The sequence below is a fragment of the Engystomops pustulosus genome, unplaced genomic scaffold (assembly GCF_040894005.1).
Source record: "Engystomops pustulosus unplaced genomic scaffold, aEngPut4.maternal MAT_SCAFFOLD_154, whole genome shotgun sequence".
Lineage (NCBI taxonomy): Eukaryota > Metazoa > Chordata > Amphibia > Anura > Leptodactylidae > Engystomops > Engystomops pustulosus.
Genome location: NW_027285034.1, coordinates 144,547 through 161,331, shown reverse-complemented (window position 1 = coordinate 161,331; position 16,785 = coordinate 144,547). Strand labels below are relative to the sequence as shown.

Genomic DNA, 16,785 nt, shown 5'->3' with positions numbered 1-16,785 from the left:
TCCTGATATTTATAAGAAATAAGTAAAACACAAGAGACGATTCATTTATATTACTTTATAGTACATGTGACTCAGAAACACAAGGACCCGCACTACACATGGAGATAACCAGGAGATGGAGGACCTGCACTACACATGGAGATAACCAGGAGATGAAGGACCTGCACTACACATGGAGATAACCAGGAGATGAAGGACCTGCACTACACATGGAGATAACCTGGAGATAGAGGACCTGCACTACACATGGAGATAACCTGGAGATAGAGGACCTGCACTACACATGGAGATAGCCTGGAGATGGAGGACCTGCACTACACATGGAGATAACCAGGAGATGAAGGACCTGCACTACACATGGAGATAACCAGGAGATGAAGGACCTGCACTACACATGGAGATAACCAGGAGATGAAGGACCTGCACTACACATGGAGATAACCAGGAGATGGAGGACCTGCACTACACATGGAGATAACCAGGAGATGAAGGACCTGCACTACACATGGAGATAACCAGGAGATGAAGGACCTGCACTACACATGGAGATAACCAGGAGATGGAGGACCTGCACTAGACATGGAGATAACCAGGAGATGAAGGACCTGCACTACACATGGAGATAACCAGGAGATGGAGGACCTGCACTGCACATGGATATAACCAGGAGATGGAGGACCTGCACTACACATGGAAATAACCAGGAGATGAAGGACCTGCACTACACATGGAGATAACCCGGAGATGGAGGACCTGCACTACACATGGAGATAACCAGGAGATGAAGGACCTGCACTGCACATGGAGATAACCAGGAGATGAAGGACCTGCACTACACATGGAGATAACCAGGAGATGAAGGACCTGCACTACACATGGAGATAACCAGGAGATGAAGGACCTGCACTACACATGGAGATAACCTGGAGATGGAGGACCTGCACTGCACATGGAGATAACCAGGAGATGAAGGACCTGCACTACACATGGAGATAACCAGGAGATGGAGGACCTGCACTGCACATGGAGATAACCAGGAGATGAAGGACCTGCACTACATATGGAGATAACCAGGAGATGGAGGACCTGCACTACACATGGAGATAACCAGGAGATGAAGGACCTGCACTACACATGGAGATAACCAGGAGATGGAGGACCTGCACTACACATGGAGATAACCAGGAGATGGAGGACCTGCACTACACATGGAGATAACCAGGAGATGGAGGACCTGCACTGCACATGGAGATAACCAGGAGATGAAGGACCTGCACTACATATGGAGATAACCAGGAGATGGAGGACCTGCACTACACATGGAGATAACCAGGAGATGAAGGACCTGCACTACACATGGAGATAACCAGGAGAAGGAGGACCTGCACTACACATGGAGATAACCTGGAGACGGAGGACCTGCACTACACATGGAGATAACCAGGAGAAGGACCTGCACTACACATGGAGATAACCTGGAGATGAAGGACCTGCACTACACATGGAGATAACCAGGAGATGAAGGACCTGCACTACACATGGAGATACCAGGAGATGGAGGACCTGCACTACACATGGAGATAACCAGGAGATGGAGGACCTGCACTACACATGGAGATAACCAGGAGATGAAGGACCTGCACTACACATGGAAATAACCAGGAGATGGAGGACCTGCACTACACATGGAGATAACCAGGAGATGAAGGACCTGCACTACACATGGAGATAACCCGGAGATGGAGGACCTGCACTACACATGGAGATAACCAGGAGATGAAGGACCTGCACTGCACATGGAGATAACCAGGAGATGGAGGACCTGCACTACACATGGAGATACCCAGGAGATGGAGGACCTGCACTGCACATGGAGATAACCAGGAGATGGAGGACCTGCACTACACATGGAGATAACCAGGAGATGGAGGACCTGCACTACACATGGAGATAACCAGGAGATGAAGGACCTGCACTACACATGGAGATAACCAGGAGATGGAGGACCTGCACTACACATGGAGATAACCAGGAGATGGAGGACCTGCACTACACATGGAGATAACCAGGAGATGGAGGACCTGCACTACACATGGAGATAACCAGGAGATGAAGGACCTGCACTACACATGGAGATAACCAGGAGATGGAGGACCTGCACTGCACATGGAGATAACCAGGAGATGGAGGACCTGCACTACACATGGAGATAACCAGGAGATGAAGGACCTGCACTACACATGGAGATAACCAGGAGATGAAGGACCTGCACTACACATGGAGATAACCAGGAGATGAAGGACCTGCACTACACATGGAGATAACCAGGAGATGAAGGACCTGCACTACACATGGAGATAACCAGGAGATGGAGGACCTGCACTACACATGGAGATATCTATGAGGGAAGCAGAATAGATAATACATTGAATACTATGAACTAATAGGGGACATTCTCTTGGAGTAAAGTTGTGTTCCTCACCCTTCGATGTCGTCCTCATCGGTCTCGTTGGACTTGTGAGGTGTTTTTATGTTGTCTCCTTTGCCGACCACAGCAATGTCACATTTGAGGTAACCTTTCACCCCGGCCGTGATGTCATCGGGGTCGGAGAGGATGGCCCATTTGTGGTAGAACTGGTGCTCTGGAAAGTAAATTATGATAATTAGTAGAAATTCCGGATCTTCATAAATGGTGGTGACCTCTCCATGCTGAGCGCACACTTACCGGGCTGAGTGTACACCGTCCCCACGTCCAGCTTAAAGGAGCCGACCAAGGTGCCGCTGCGGAGCAGGTTCTTGGAGTGGATGACCTGAGTGAGGAGAGATGAGTTATCCATCCGTAATATTGTGCGGGAGCGACAGATGTGACAGGAACCTTCCACTCACCGAGAGTTTGATAATTTTGTCGAACATGACATCAGGAGGAACGTGGAAGTCAAAGACGAAGTACTGGGGGGAGAAGAGACCTAAAATGTGAGTGGTCCTGCCCCAACACCTGCACAAAGCTCTGCTGGAGGACCCCGCACCTTCCTCTCACCTCGTTGTAGTACGGGCAGTTGGTGGACTCCTTCATGGATGTGTATTTCTTCTCCTCTCCCACCTCCACGCACACCACCGGGTCCATGTTTAGCCCCACCAGCTGCCGCGCCTCGATCACCGTGATACTGACCTGTGGGGGGACATCATGAGCTAAAACGCATGGAAGTGTACATGGTGCCGCACTGCAGGGGGCGCTCTTACTTGGTAATCCATCGGTCTCCCGGCACTGGGCTCCATCTTGATATCCGGCTTGGCCCTGAATGGAACATAAATTAGTTGTCATGTAGTCAGGGCAGTACTAGGGGCTACGATAGGGGGCGCACTCTCCTTCATGGTCCCAACCTCCACCAGGGGTGATATGACTGACCTCAACTTACAAAACACGTTAGGAAAGCGTTTGGACATGTGACCCCTGATGAGACACATGAGGCACATTGGAGCGGTATGTAGGGACCGCGTGACGTTACCTCTTATTGGAGACATTGGTTGTGACCGCGGTGACAGAGGCCAGAGATATGGTGTCAGGGTCCAGTCCGCCCCCCAGGCGTATCGCTTTGCGGTCCAGATCTTCGGTCTCCAGGACGGCCGGTTCGTCTATAAGACACGTGTGCGGGATTATGATGACCGGACTCGGGGGCTCACAAATACGGTACAAAGACGCGCCATGTGGAGACGCCTCAATGTCCTCTCTCTCATATAACATATCTAACCAAGCTGCTGTATTACTGATGTACGGTATGGCGGTATATGAGCTCAGTATGACACTATTACCAGGATTCTGGTTGTGTTTTACCATAATTTGGACATCGTAATCTGGTCACTGTATGTAGGTACCAGGGGAGAACCCAGACTCGGCTGCCTGAGGCGAGCGACGGAATGGCGCCCCCCTCTGCCCCATACAGTAGTAATATATGAGGTTATATATTAGGTTATGGGATCTCCGTGCAGTGTATCACACCCTCGCTGACATCAGTGTAAAGAGATAATATTTTTAAGTGTCAGGTGGTGCTGCCTGAGGCAAGAAGCTCAACTCGCCTGATTTCTGGGGCTCCTTGGTGGATACAATATGGAACCGTTATTAGAACTATTTGGGAAGTATTACGTGTGGACAGAATAGAACTGAAACAATATAGCAGTATTATTTGGTCATTACGTTATGTGGCTACAGTAAGGGGCTGTTATATACAGAGGAGTCCATGAACAGGAAGAGCCGATCCTCTAAAGTCTACGCTCTTGAAAACAGTGGTGGGGGTCCGGTTGAGGGGTTCTAGTTCCAGTGGGACCCTGAAACATGTTTAGCCAGGGGCAGTGGGTACAGTCGCAACCGGGCCCAAATGGTTTAGGGGCCCATAGGGTGTCACTTTCTCATATGAGAAGACTAGGCCTATAAACTATACATTATAGTCCGAGCCTGGAACAGACTTTGCACTGGGGCCCACAAAATAGCCTTCTAATGGGGCAAGAACCTCCAAACATCTGTCTACCGACGGTTCTCTGGAGACCCTCAGGGGCCCGGTCCAGGTACCACTGACCAGCACTTGGTTCTTTAGCAGTTTTCCTTCTTATTCTCAGGTCTCCTGATCCAATCCTGCAAATTTCTTAACCTAGTTTTGTGGTGGAGCTTTATAGATGTTCCTAATGTTTTGAGGGCATCTGGTCTTATAACTTATAACTGTAGCCGAGCTGGATGGACTGGGAGGTTCACCATGGTGAGACGTTTCAGCTCCACATGAGGCATCCAACCAGCAGATCTGGTAATGGAAGGAGCCACTTACCTTGTTTCCTGCCATCGTCCTTTGGTGGACGAGTCTTTCCGAGCTTCATGGCCGAAAAAACACCTTTACCGACTCTGTGGAGCGAAGGAACAATGAATCAGACAAGATTTAGCCAGAGGCTATCCTCTAGTAGGTATCCCACACGGACTTACCAAGGCTGCCCCATGCTCTGAGCGAAGACAGGGCGTAACCAGTGCACCCAGACAACACTGGTGAACCATTCTTATAACCCTCTCCCAAACCCAACGTTACAATGGGAATCATGGCTGCCCTCATCACCAACGAGTCATAGCGAGTCAACAACTTGTCTAAATGCAGCCGATTGGTGGGATGTGCCCTAGCTAATAACAAAATATCGATATTGTGCCCCCCTATAGATGAGGACAATGACCCACGAGTCATAGCGAGTCAACGACTTGTCTAAATGCAGCCGATTGGTCGATGTGACTTGACTAATAACAAAACTTGATATTTAGCTGGGACTTCCTGCTGTGAGAGATGGAAAGGAAGAGCAGCTTCAGAAAAAACAAATCTCTTCTGCCATTCAAACCACAAACTGCAAAGCACTCATCGTTCTAGTTCTCTCACATATAAATAGAGAGGGTTTCCTTAATTTTAAGGAACATTTATTGTTTTAACCCCTTAAAGACAAGTAAATGTTCGATCATCCGACTGATGGTTCCACCATAAACACCTAAACCCGGGTCGATGTATTTTAAACTTGGGATAAGGCCTGGACCTGCCTACTTTTGCAGAAATCCATCAAGGCCTCTTTCTCTTCCTTCATTTCCGCTCTTATGGAAGATTTGGGATCATCTGATCGTCATCTGATCCAACCGATATCCACTACTTGGGATCCAATTGACCTCTTTATACAGTGAGGAAGGAGAACTACTTTGGTTTGTAGTCAAAATGAACCTAATGTTCAGTAAAACCTGAAAATTCCTCCAGAGAATCTATATTTTTCCAGAAGCCCCTCCCTCGTACCCGCCCCCGAGGAGCTACCCCTAATAGAACAACTAATTTCTAAAACTTGTTCCTATGGCATTAAACACTCTGTCAGCTTCTCCGCGGCAGCAGGTAACATCCTGCCATGATGTCAGTATCATAAAGCGGGAGCCTGTGGTTTGATACCGAGAAATATCTAAAAATATTAAAGGTCCTGAGGCAAAAATGGAAAACCTTTAAAAAAAAAATCCATTGAAAAAACATGATTTATGGAGCACTCTATAATATCCTATTCATACCCCTCAGCGCACAGCCGCTTACCCTCACCGTATAATGTACGCAGCTCCCCGACATCACAGTCTCCACCTGAACCAAGACCTCAGGCTTTTTTTTTTCTTGTTTTGATTTCAGAATTGAATTTTAATCGAGCAGAAAGACAAATCTTCCCGGTGTCAGCGACACGGGGCCCGGTCACAGCTCATTACCAGTGGCCCAAAAATCAATATTTGCACAAATTGTTCATTATAATTTCCAGACGTTGCGATATTTGTGGAGCCGGAATGTTCTCGGCCCTAAGGAGCCGAGCAATATGTTCTGTGCCAACAGGGATTAAGCAGCATCCAGGACCTTAAAGGAACCTACCATGTGATGTGATGCATTATGAAGCAAACATACCTGGAGAATGCTGTAGCTACACTGATGCAGGACCAGATCTTGGTTAATCCCTGTGCTGAGCGGTCTCGCTGATAAAACAGATATAACATTATGATAATGAAGCTCTGTGGCTTCTGTATCTGCTCTGGCACTTGCTTTGCCGCTTCTCCTAGCAGGAGAGTTTCTCTCTGAGTGCATCATCATCTCCTGCATTTCCCTTCCTGCCAGACAGAATAATCAATTGCTGCACCGTCCCCCAGATGCTGTGTATGAGTCATCCAGCTCAGGTTGATTAGTGCTTGACTAGTCATGCTTTACTTAGCAGCCATTTGTAATTCCAAGCTCGTCTAATGTGTTACATGCTGATCCAGCTTTCCCAATGTCCTGAATGTTATAATTGTTTTTTCAGCAAAACCCCTCAGCTCAGGAATTAACCAAGATATGACCCTGCATCAGTGTAGCTACAGCAGTCTCAAGGTATGTTTGCTTCATAATGCATCAAATCAAATAGTAGGCTTCTTTTAAAGGGACCGGGCCCACAGCGCCACACCTGCCTACAGGCAGTCTGTGGTATTACAGCTCAGTCTCGCTCATTATCACCAGATATAAAGGAACGTTCTAGATATGTGTTCTGTAACATCCCTCCCTACACTAACACAGCCATGACTGAGCACAGCGGCCCCTCGGAGGGGGAGGACAATGTGGGCAGCGGGGAAGCAAGTTCTATAGAATTGTTCTAGAACTTCAGAGACTATGACATGCTCAATGGCAGAAGGAAGGAAGAATTCACAGGCCAAGAAAATCAGCTATAGATAAAGAAGCAAAACTCCAGCCCTGATACATGCAAATTGTTATAAAGAAACTGGGCGCAAGCCGAGAGGGCGAGGCCTTTACCCCGTGTAATACGTATTCCCGAAAAACTGGAAGCGCTGCCGCAGCTTGTGGGGGCCAGGTGGTCTTATTCGGCGACGTTTTGGCCTCCATTACTGAAGTCGCATCTGTCACCCTGTATTGTCCCTCTAGGGGGGCACTTACTCCCTCGCCCTATGAGGTAGGGATTTCTTCCATCAGCCTTTGGGATGTTGGGGTGAGGGTCTCGCCTTAGATGGGGTTGAGCTCTGGATGATGATGATGATGATGATGATCTCAGATACGTTCCCTTCCTCCGTATAATAAAGTCATGTGATGCCTCCTCCTTTAGTGATGGGGGCGCTATGACGCTGCTGAGGATTTGGAGCTCTGTATCAGTGTCCAGTCAGAGACATCTATAGTAATACTAATAATAGTAGGGGACATCACATGTTTCATCATATAACAGTAACCATCAGCCTGAGGAACATCCTCATCCCTAATTCCACAAAGAATTTATGAACAAAAAGCAACATTTAATCAGAGAATGATCCGTCACCCCCTGGTGTCTCCAGATCTCTCCCCCCGGAGCTCCTCTCTGTCTGTCAGAGTCTCTTTAGCACTTTCCTCCTTGTCCAGGTAGGTGCTCGCAGCGCAGTCGTCCGTGATTTGTTTGTCACCTCCTCTTCCAGTATCTGCATGATCCCCTCATACTACTGTACGGTTTGGGGGCTGCAGTAGGTTTTATGTTTGGGGTTACCCAGGTATATAAGCAGAGTTATATACTGCATCCTCTCCCATACACTGCACTACTACAAGCGTCCAGTGTGCGGATACCTGCAGGGTTATCCTGATATGGCTGATACCAGAGAGCAATAGCGTGCACCATACAGATATGGAGGCAGTACTCGTGTCTCTTACAGGTCCTTCCCCCTAGGATGAGCTTAGTCTTACAGCCACCACTCAGGAACAGGGTCCCCATAGCGGGAGGGGTCCCCATACTGAATGTATATATAGGGGGGGTATATATCACCATGGAGACACAAGATCCACTGGACCCCCATTGTATCTGCATCATAAGATAATAAGACGAGTAACGCCGCATAAGAAACTCAGCTTCTCAGCATCCGACAAACCCCGCTCTGCTACATCTGTGATCTGATAAACTCTGCCCTACCACTGACAACCCCCCCTCTGCTGCATCTCACACACCCTGACAGCATCAGCACTGCTACATCTATATAGTAATCTCCGCCATGTCTAGACTAGGTAGGTCCATTAGAATCCGGAGCAGCAGTCGGCCATGACGATCCGCCAGTCACCAAGCGATGCGTCAAGATGGCGCCAGAGATCTCCGAGTCTATCAGATTCCCGGTCTGGCAGTGCTGGGTTTGTCATGGGCACAACATTTGGAGGCCCCTAATACCCTGTCAATAGTAGCTGTCACACAACAACGTCAGCTCTGCTACATCTGGGTCTATGATATCAGGTAGCATTGACGACTCACCAAGAACGGAGGCTTCTTCATCAACCCAACGCTTGACCACCTCCAAGGCCCAGGTCCTGGACGCTCTACACCTCAGGGTCCGGGGGGCTTTATCCCATCATCCAGAGCCCGGACTTCCTTCTATCCGACCTCACCAGCCAAAAAGAGTCCAAGGAACAAGAGGAAAAGGTCTGGGAACAGGTGAGGGTCTGGTGTGAGAGGACCATGGAGAATGGCCGCCACCTGATCTGGGCCATGAATATTGGATGAAGAACCTGATCCGGCGGCTGGGCGGGGAGCGGTAACTGGAGGACGTGACATGGAGACGGCGGGATGACAGCTGCTGCCATCTTGGTGCTGGTCGGAGGTGGAGGCCTGGGGGTCCCGAGTCCGTCCTCCGCTCCCTTTTGCAGGGACTTGGAGGTGGTCCCTTGTCACGCCCCTCCGGTTCTGGAGACGTCTCCAGTTATTGTGGCGGAGCCCGGTGACGACTCTGGGATCCGGTTACTTGGGACATTAAATATTTAGGGGCAGACAAGACACAGATACGGCTTTGGGTTTCTGCTCTTCAATGTGTCTTTTATGCTGCAGATGCTAAGCGAAGCGTCAGAGAGGACGGGGGGGGGGGTACATTGTGGGGTAACTCGGGCACAAGAGGGGGTATGCGAGGTGGTATCTCGGGGCACATGAGGGGGTATGGTGGGGTATGTGAGGGAAGTAGCTCTGGGTGCGTGACGGGTATCTTGGGGCATGTGAGGGGTATCTTGGGGTACACGAGTAACTTGGGGGTACACCCATACATCAGAGTGCGGGGGACCACACTGTCTATCTATCTACACATCACCGTACATTACATCACGTGTCCAAGTTCGAAAACTTTTCACACTCCTGAACTTTTCATATTTATCCCCCCCCCCAGATTCCTGATGCCCCATCACCTCTAGACTCAGGAAATAGAGAAGATCTGGATGTCTCTTATTCTCAGATGTTCTGCTAAGGTCTCAGAGATTTGTTACAGAACATTAGTGAACACACAGCAGAGATCCACAGCTCCGGGGGAGGATCTGTCCACAGGACGGCTATCAGTCATGTCCTCCATAAAGCTGGAAGAAGAAGCCATTCCTGAGAGCCAGAAGAAGTCCTGTGCTATGTAGGGGCACAGCAAGAATATGGAAGAGGAGGCTCAGAGAAGAGCACAACTAATACACCAAACTCTAGTATAGTACCCCGCCCCCTCCCTCCCCAGGTATCACAGTTGGGATTGTTAGGGGGGGGGGGGTACTTAGCATCATGCTAAGGGAGGGGGAGCTGCAGCAGGAATCATTAGCCCCAAATCGCACACAGAAGGGGCTGGGGACTGTAGGGGATTTCTGGTGATGGTGCAGAAGGCGGCTAAAAAGGCGATTGGCCCCTTCTTTAGGCGGTCCCAAAAAGGGGCTGGATTGGGCGGGCTTATTGGGGCCCGCCCCGTGGTTTAAAAGCATTGGGGCACGTGCCGGGGCCTCTTTCCTTCACACCGCTCGGTCCTGAGGGCAGAAGTCGCCCACCCACCCTTGCCCTCAGGATAATTTTCGTTTACAGGTGGTTTTCCGGTTTCTGGCTGTTCTCTGTCTTCCTTTCAGATGTCACAGCATTGGCGGATTTTCACAGGCCCGAAGGCGAGATGAAGGGGCCCACATGACGTCTGACGCCATTCGGGTGAAAGGTTTTTGCTCAAGAAGAAGCGAAGGGCCCGGATGGGCATGAATTTTGTTCCAACTATTTTGCATTTTTTCTATTGGTTATTTAATTCATTAATTGTTTCTCTAAAAATAAATGCTGTGGCCCCTCCCACATACCCACGATAAGAAACACGGTGCGGTGTCCATTGATGGCTGGTTTAATTTTGGAGGATTTAAAATTTCCGGGTCAAGAGCCTGAATATTTTGGGCTAAGTTTACAAGTCCCTACAGTCCCTTGGAGATTCTCTGATGGAAAGGAGATAAAAACAGACAATCCTGGAGGAGAACCTGGTAGAGGCAGCAGAAGACCTGACACCGGGGGGAGGTTCACCTTCCAGCAGGATGACGTCCCATAAACCTGCAACCACATCTACCAAGAAAGAGACATCACTGCAGATCCATGTGTGTACAAGGTCCAAGTCAAAGCTCAGACAAATATCACATGGAGAACCTGAGGCTTCACAAACCTTCTCCAACCAAAGTGACTGAGCTACAAAGAAGAATGGGGGGACCTCCAGCCTCTGGATGTACAGAGAAGAATGGGGGAACCTCCAGCCTCTAGATGTACAGAGAAGAATGGAGGAACCTCCAGCCTCTAGATGTACAGAGAAGAATGGAGGAACCTCCAGCCTCTAGATGTACAGAGAAGAATGGGGGGAACCTCCAGCCTCTAGATGTACAGAGAAGAATGGAGGAACCTCCAGCCTCTAGATGTACAGAGAAGAATGGAGGAACCTCCAGCCTCTAGATGTACAGAGAAGAATGGGGGAACCTCCAGCCTCTAGATGTACAAAGAAGAATGGAGGAACCTCCAGCCTCTAGATGTACAGAGAAGAATGGAGGAACCTCCAGCCTCTAGATGTACAGAGAAGAATGGAGGAACCTCCAGCCTCTAGATGTACAGAGAAGAATGGAGGAACCTCCAGCCTCTAGATGTACAGAGAAGAATGGAGGAACCTCCAGCCTCTAGATGTACAAAGAAGAATGGAGGAACCTCCAGCCTCTAGATGTACACAGAAGAATGGGGGGACCTCCAGCCTCTAGATGTACAAAGAAGAATGGGGGGACCTCCAGCCTCTAGATGTACAAAGAAGAATGGAGGAACCTCCAGCCTCTAGATGTACAGAGAAGAATGGGGGGACCTCCAGCCTCTAGATGTACAAAGAAGAATGGAGGAACCTCCAGCGTCTAGATGTACAGAGAAGAATGGGGGAACCTCCAGCCTCTAGATGTACAAAGAAGAATGGAGGAACCTCCAGCGTCTAGATGTACAGAGAAGAATGGGGGAACCTCCAGCCTCTAGATGTACAGAGAAGAATGGGGGAAACTCCAGCCTCTAGATGTACAAAGAAGAATGGGGGAACCTCCAGCCTCTAGATGTACAGAGAAGAATGGAGGAACCTCCAGCCTCTAGATGTACAGAGAAGAATGGGGGGACCTCCAGCCTCTAGATGTACAAAGAAGAATGGAGGAACCTCCAGCGTCTAGATGTACAGAGAAGAATGGGGGGGAACCTCCAGCCTCTAGATGTACAGAGAAGAATGGGGGAACCTCCAGCCTCTAGATGTACAAAGAAGAATGGAGGAACCTCCAGCCTCTAGATGTACAAAGAAGAATGGAGGAACCTCCAGCCTCTAGATGTACAAAGAAGAATGGAGGAACCTCCAGCGTCTAGATGTACAGAGAAGAATGGGGGAACCTCCAGCCTCTAGATGTACAGAGAAGAATGGGGGGAACCTCCAGCCTCTAGATGTACAAAGAAGAATGGAGGAACCTCCAGCGTCTAGATGTACAGAGAAGAATGGGGGAACCTCCAGCCTCTAGATGTACAAAGAAGAATGGAGGAACCTCCAGCGTCTAGATGTACAAAGAAGAATGGAGGAACCTCCAGCGTCTAGATGTACAAAGAAGAATGGGGGAACCTCCAGCCTCTAGATGTACAAAGAAGAATGGAGGAACCTCCAGCGTCTAGATGTACAGAGAAGAATGGGGGAACCTCCAGCCTCTAGATGTACAGAGAAGAATGGGGGGAACCTCCAGCCTCTAGATGTACAGAGAAGAATGGGGGAACCTCCAGCGTCTAGATGTACAAAGAAGAATGGAGGAACCTCCAGCCTCTAGATGTACAAAGAAGAATGGAGGAACCTCCAGCGTCTAGATGTACAAAGAAGAATGGGGGAACCTCCAGCCTCTAGATGTACAAAGAAGAATGGAGGAACCTCCAGCGTCTAGATGTACAGAGAAGAATGGGGGAACCTCCAGCCTCTAGATGTACAGAGAAGAATGGGGGGAACCTCCAGCCTCTAGATGTACAGAGAAGAATGGGGGAAACTCCAGCCTCTAGATGTACAGAGAAGAATGGAGGAACCTCCAGCCTCTAGATGTACAGAGAAGAATGGGGGAACCTCCAGCCTCTAGATGTACAAAGAAGAATGGGGGAACCTCCAGCCTCTAGATGTACAGAGAAGAATGGGGGAACCTCCAGCCTCTAGATGTACAAAGAAGAATGGTGAACCTCCAGCCTCTAGATGTACAGAGAAGAATGGGGGAACCTCCAGCCTCTAGATGTACAGAGAAGAATGGAGGAACCTCCAGCCTCTAGATGTACAGAGAAGAATGGGGGAACCTCCAGCCTCTAGATGTACAGAGAAGAATGGGGGGACCTCCAGCCTCTAGATGTACAGAGAAGAATGGGGGGACCTCCAGCCTCTAGATGTACAGAGAAGAATGGGGGAACCTCCAGCGTCTAGATGTACAGAGAAGAATGGGGGAACCTCCAGCCTCTAGATGTACAGAGAAGAATGGGGGAACCTCCAGCCTCTAGATGTACAGAGAAGAATGGGGGAACCTCCAGCCTCTAGATGTACAGAGAAGAATGGAGGAACCTCCAGCCTCTAGATGTACAAAGAAGAATGGGGGAACCTCCAGCCTCTAGATGTACAGAGAAGAGTGGGGAACCTCCAGCCTCTAGATGTACAGAGAAGAATGGGGAACCTCCAGCCTCTAGATGTACAAAGAAGAATGGGGGAACCTCCAGCCTCCATATCTCCATATACAGGAGATCCCCAGGTTATACCGGCTGTACATATATCATTATATAAAGGAGATCCCCAGGTTATACCAGCTGTACATATATCATTATATACAGGAGATCCCCAGGTTATACCAGCTGTACATATATCATTATATACAGGAGATCCCCAGGTTATACCGGCTGTACATATATCACTATATACAGGAGATCCCCAGGTTATACCGGCTGTACATATAACATTATATACAGGAGATCCCCAGGTTATACCGGCTGTACATATATCATTATATACAGGAGATCCCCAGGTTATACCGGCTGTACATATATCATTATATACAGGAGATCCCCAGGTTATACCGGCTGTACATATATCATTATATACAGTAGATCCCCGGGTTATACCGGCTGTACATATATCATTATATACAGGAGATCCCCGGGTTATACCGGCTGTACATATATCATTATATACAGGAGATCCCCGGGTTATACCGGCTGTACATATATCATTATATACAGGAGATCCCCAGGTTATACCGGCTGTACATATATCATTATATACAGGAGATCCCCAGGTTATACCGGCAGTACATATATCATTATATACAGGAGATCCCCAGGTTATACCGGCTGTACATATATCATTATATACAGGAGATCCCCAGGTTATACCAGCTGTACATATATCCTTATATACAGGAGATCCCCAGGTTATACCGGCTGTACATATATCACTATATACAGGAGACCCCCAGGTTATACCGGCTGTACATATATCACTATATACAGGAGATCCCCAGGTTATACCGGCTGTACATATATCATTATATACAGGAGATCCCCAGGTTATACCAGCTGTACATATATCATTATATACAGGAGACCCCCAGGTTATACCGGCTGTACATATATCACTATATACAGGAGATCCCCAGGTTATACCGGCTGTACATATATCATTATATACAGGAGATCCCCAGGTTATACCGGCTGTACATATATCATTATATACAGGAGATCCCCAGGTTATACCGGCTGTACATATATCATTATATACAGGAGATCCCCAGGTTATACCAGCTCTATATATATCATTATATACAGGAGATCCCCAGGTTATACCGGCTGTACATATATCATTATATACAGGAGAGCCCCAGGTTATACCGGCTGTACATATACCATTATATACAGAAGATCCCCAGGTTATACCGGCTGTACATATACCATTATATACAGGAGATCCCCAGGTTATACCGGCTGTACATATATCATTATATACAGGAGATCCCCAGGTTATACCGGCTGTACATATATCACTATATACAGGAGATCCCCAGGTTATACCGGCTGTACATATATCACTATATACAGGAGATCCCCAGGTTATACCGGCTGTACATATATCATTATATACAGGAGATCCCCAGGTTATACCAGCTGTACATATATCATTATATACAGGAGACCCCCAGGTTATACCGGCTGTACATATATCACTATATACAGGAGATCCCCAGGTTATACCGGCTGTACATATATCATTATATACAGGAGATCCCCAGGTTATACCGGCTGTACATATATCACTATATACAGGAGACCCCCAGGTTATACCGGCTGTACATATATCATTATATACAGGAGATCCCCAGGTTATACCGGCTGTACATATATCATTATATACAGGAGATCCCCAGGTTATAGCAGCTGTACATATATCATTATATACAGGAGATTCCCAGGTTATACCGGCTGTACATATATCATTATATACAGGAGATCCCCAGGTTATAGCGGCTGTACATATATCATTATATACAGGAGATCCCCAGGTTATACCAGCTGTACATATATCATTATATACAGGAGATCCCCAGGTTATACCGGCTGTACATATATCATTATATACAGGAGATCCCCAGGTTATACCGGCTGTACATATATCATTATATACAGGAGATCCCCAGGTTATACCAGCTCTATATATATCATTATATACAGGAGATCCCCAGGTTATACTGGCTGTACATATATCATTATATACAGGAGAGCCCCAGGTTATACCGGCTGTACATATACCATTATATACAGAAGATCCCCAGGTTATACCGGCTGTACATATACCATTATATACAGGAGATCCCCAGGTTATACCGGCTGTACATATATCATTATATACAGGAGATCCCCAGGTTATAGCGGCTGTACATATATCATTATATACAGGAGATCCCCAGGTTATAGCGGCTGTACATATATCATTATATACAGGAGATCCCCAGGTTATACCAGCTCTATATATATCATTATATACAGGAGATCCCCAGGTTATACCGGCTGTACATATATCATTATATACAGGAGATCCCCAGGTTATACCGGCTGTACATATACCATTATATACAGAAGATCCCCAGGTTATACCGGCTGTACATATACCATTATATACAGGAGATCCCCAGGTTATACAGGCTGTACATATATCATTATATACAGGAGATCCCCAGGTTATACCGGCTGTACATATATCATTATATACAGGAGATCTCCGGGTTATACCGGCTGTACATATATCATTATATACAGGAGATCCCCGGGTTATACCGGCTGTACATATATCATTATATACAGGAGATCCCCAGGTTATACCGGCTGTACATATATCATTATATACAGGAGATCCCCAGGTTATACCGGCTGTACATATATCATTATATACAGGAGATCCCCAGATTATACCGGCTGTACATATATCATTATATACAGGAGATCCCCAGGTTATACCGGCTGTACATATATCATTATATACAGGAGATCCCCAGGTTATACCGGCTGTACATATATCACTATATACAGGAGATCCCCAGGTTATACCGGCTGTACATATATCATTATATACAGGAGATCCCCAGGTTATACTAGCTGTACATATATCATTATATACAGGAAATCCCCAGGTTATACCAGCTGTACATATATCACTATATACAGGAGAACCCCAGGTTATACCGGCTGTACATATACCATTATATACAGGAGATCCCCAGATTATACCAGCTGTACATATATCACTATATACAGGAGATCCCCAGGTTATACCGGCTGTACATATATCATTATATACAGGAGATCCCCAGGTTATACCGGCTGTACATATATCATTATATACAGGAGAGCCCAGGTTATACCGGCTGTACATATATCATTATATACAGGAGAGCCCCAGGTTATACCGGCTGTACATATACCATTATATACAGAAGATCCCCAGGTTAT

The 16,785-nt window shown here is 47.5% G+C and overlaps 1 protein-coding gene across 18 annotated transcripts in view; it reads right to left on the bottom strand.

Moving 5' to 3' along the window:
• Nucleotides 1-16,785, bottom strand: part of OTOF (otoferlin) — a 210,497-nt gene that overhangs the window by 59,968 nt on the left and 133,744 nt on the right. For all 18 annotated transcript variants that reach the window (XM_072131852.1, XM_072131853.1, XM_072131838.1 and 15 more), the window contains 7 exons: nucleotides 4,815-4,888; nucleotides 3,507-3,633; nucleotides 3,241-3,295; nucleotides 3,038-3,169; nucleotides 2,887-2,949; nucleotides 2,726-2,810; nucleotides 2,483-2,642 (listed from right to left, as the gene is read on the bottom strand). In XM_072131852.1, the coding sequence (XP_071987953.1) occupies nucleotides 2,483-2,642; nucleotides 2,726-2,810; nucleotides 2,887-2,949; nucleotides 3,038-3,169; nucleotides 3,241-3,295; nucleotides 3,507-3,633; nucleotides 4,815-4,888 (696 nt within the window). The remainder of the gene's footprint in view (nucleotides 1-2,482; nucleotides 2,643-2,725; nucleotides 2,811-2,886; nucleotides 2,950-3,037; nucleotides 3,170-3,240; nucleotides 3,296-3,506; nucleotides 3,634-4,814; nucleotides 4,889-16,785) is intronic.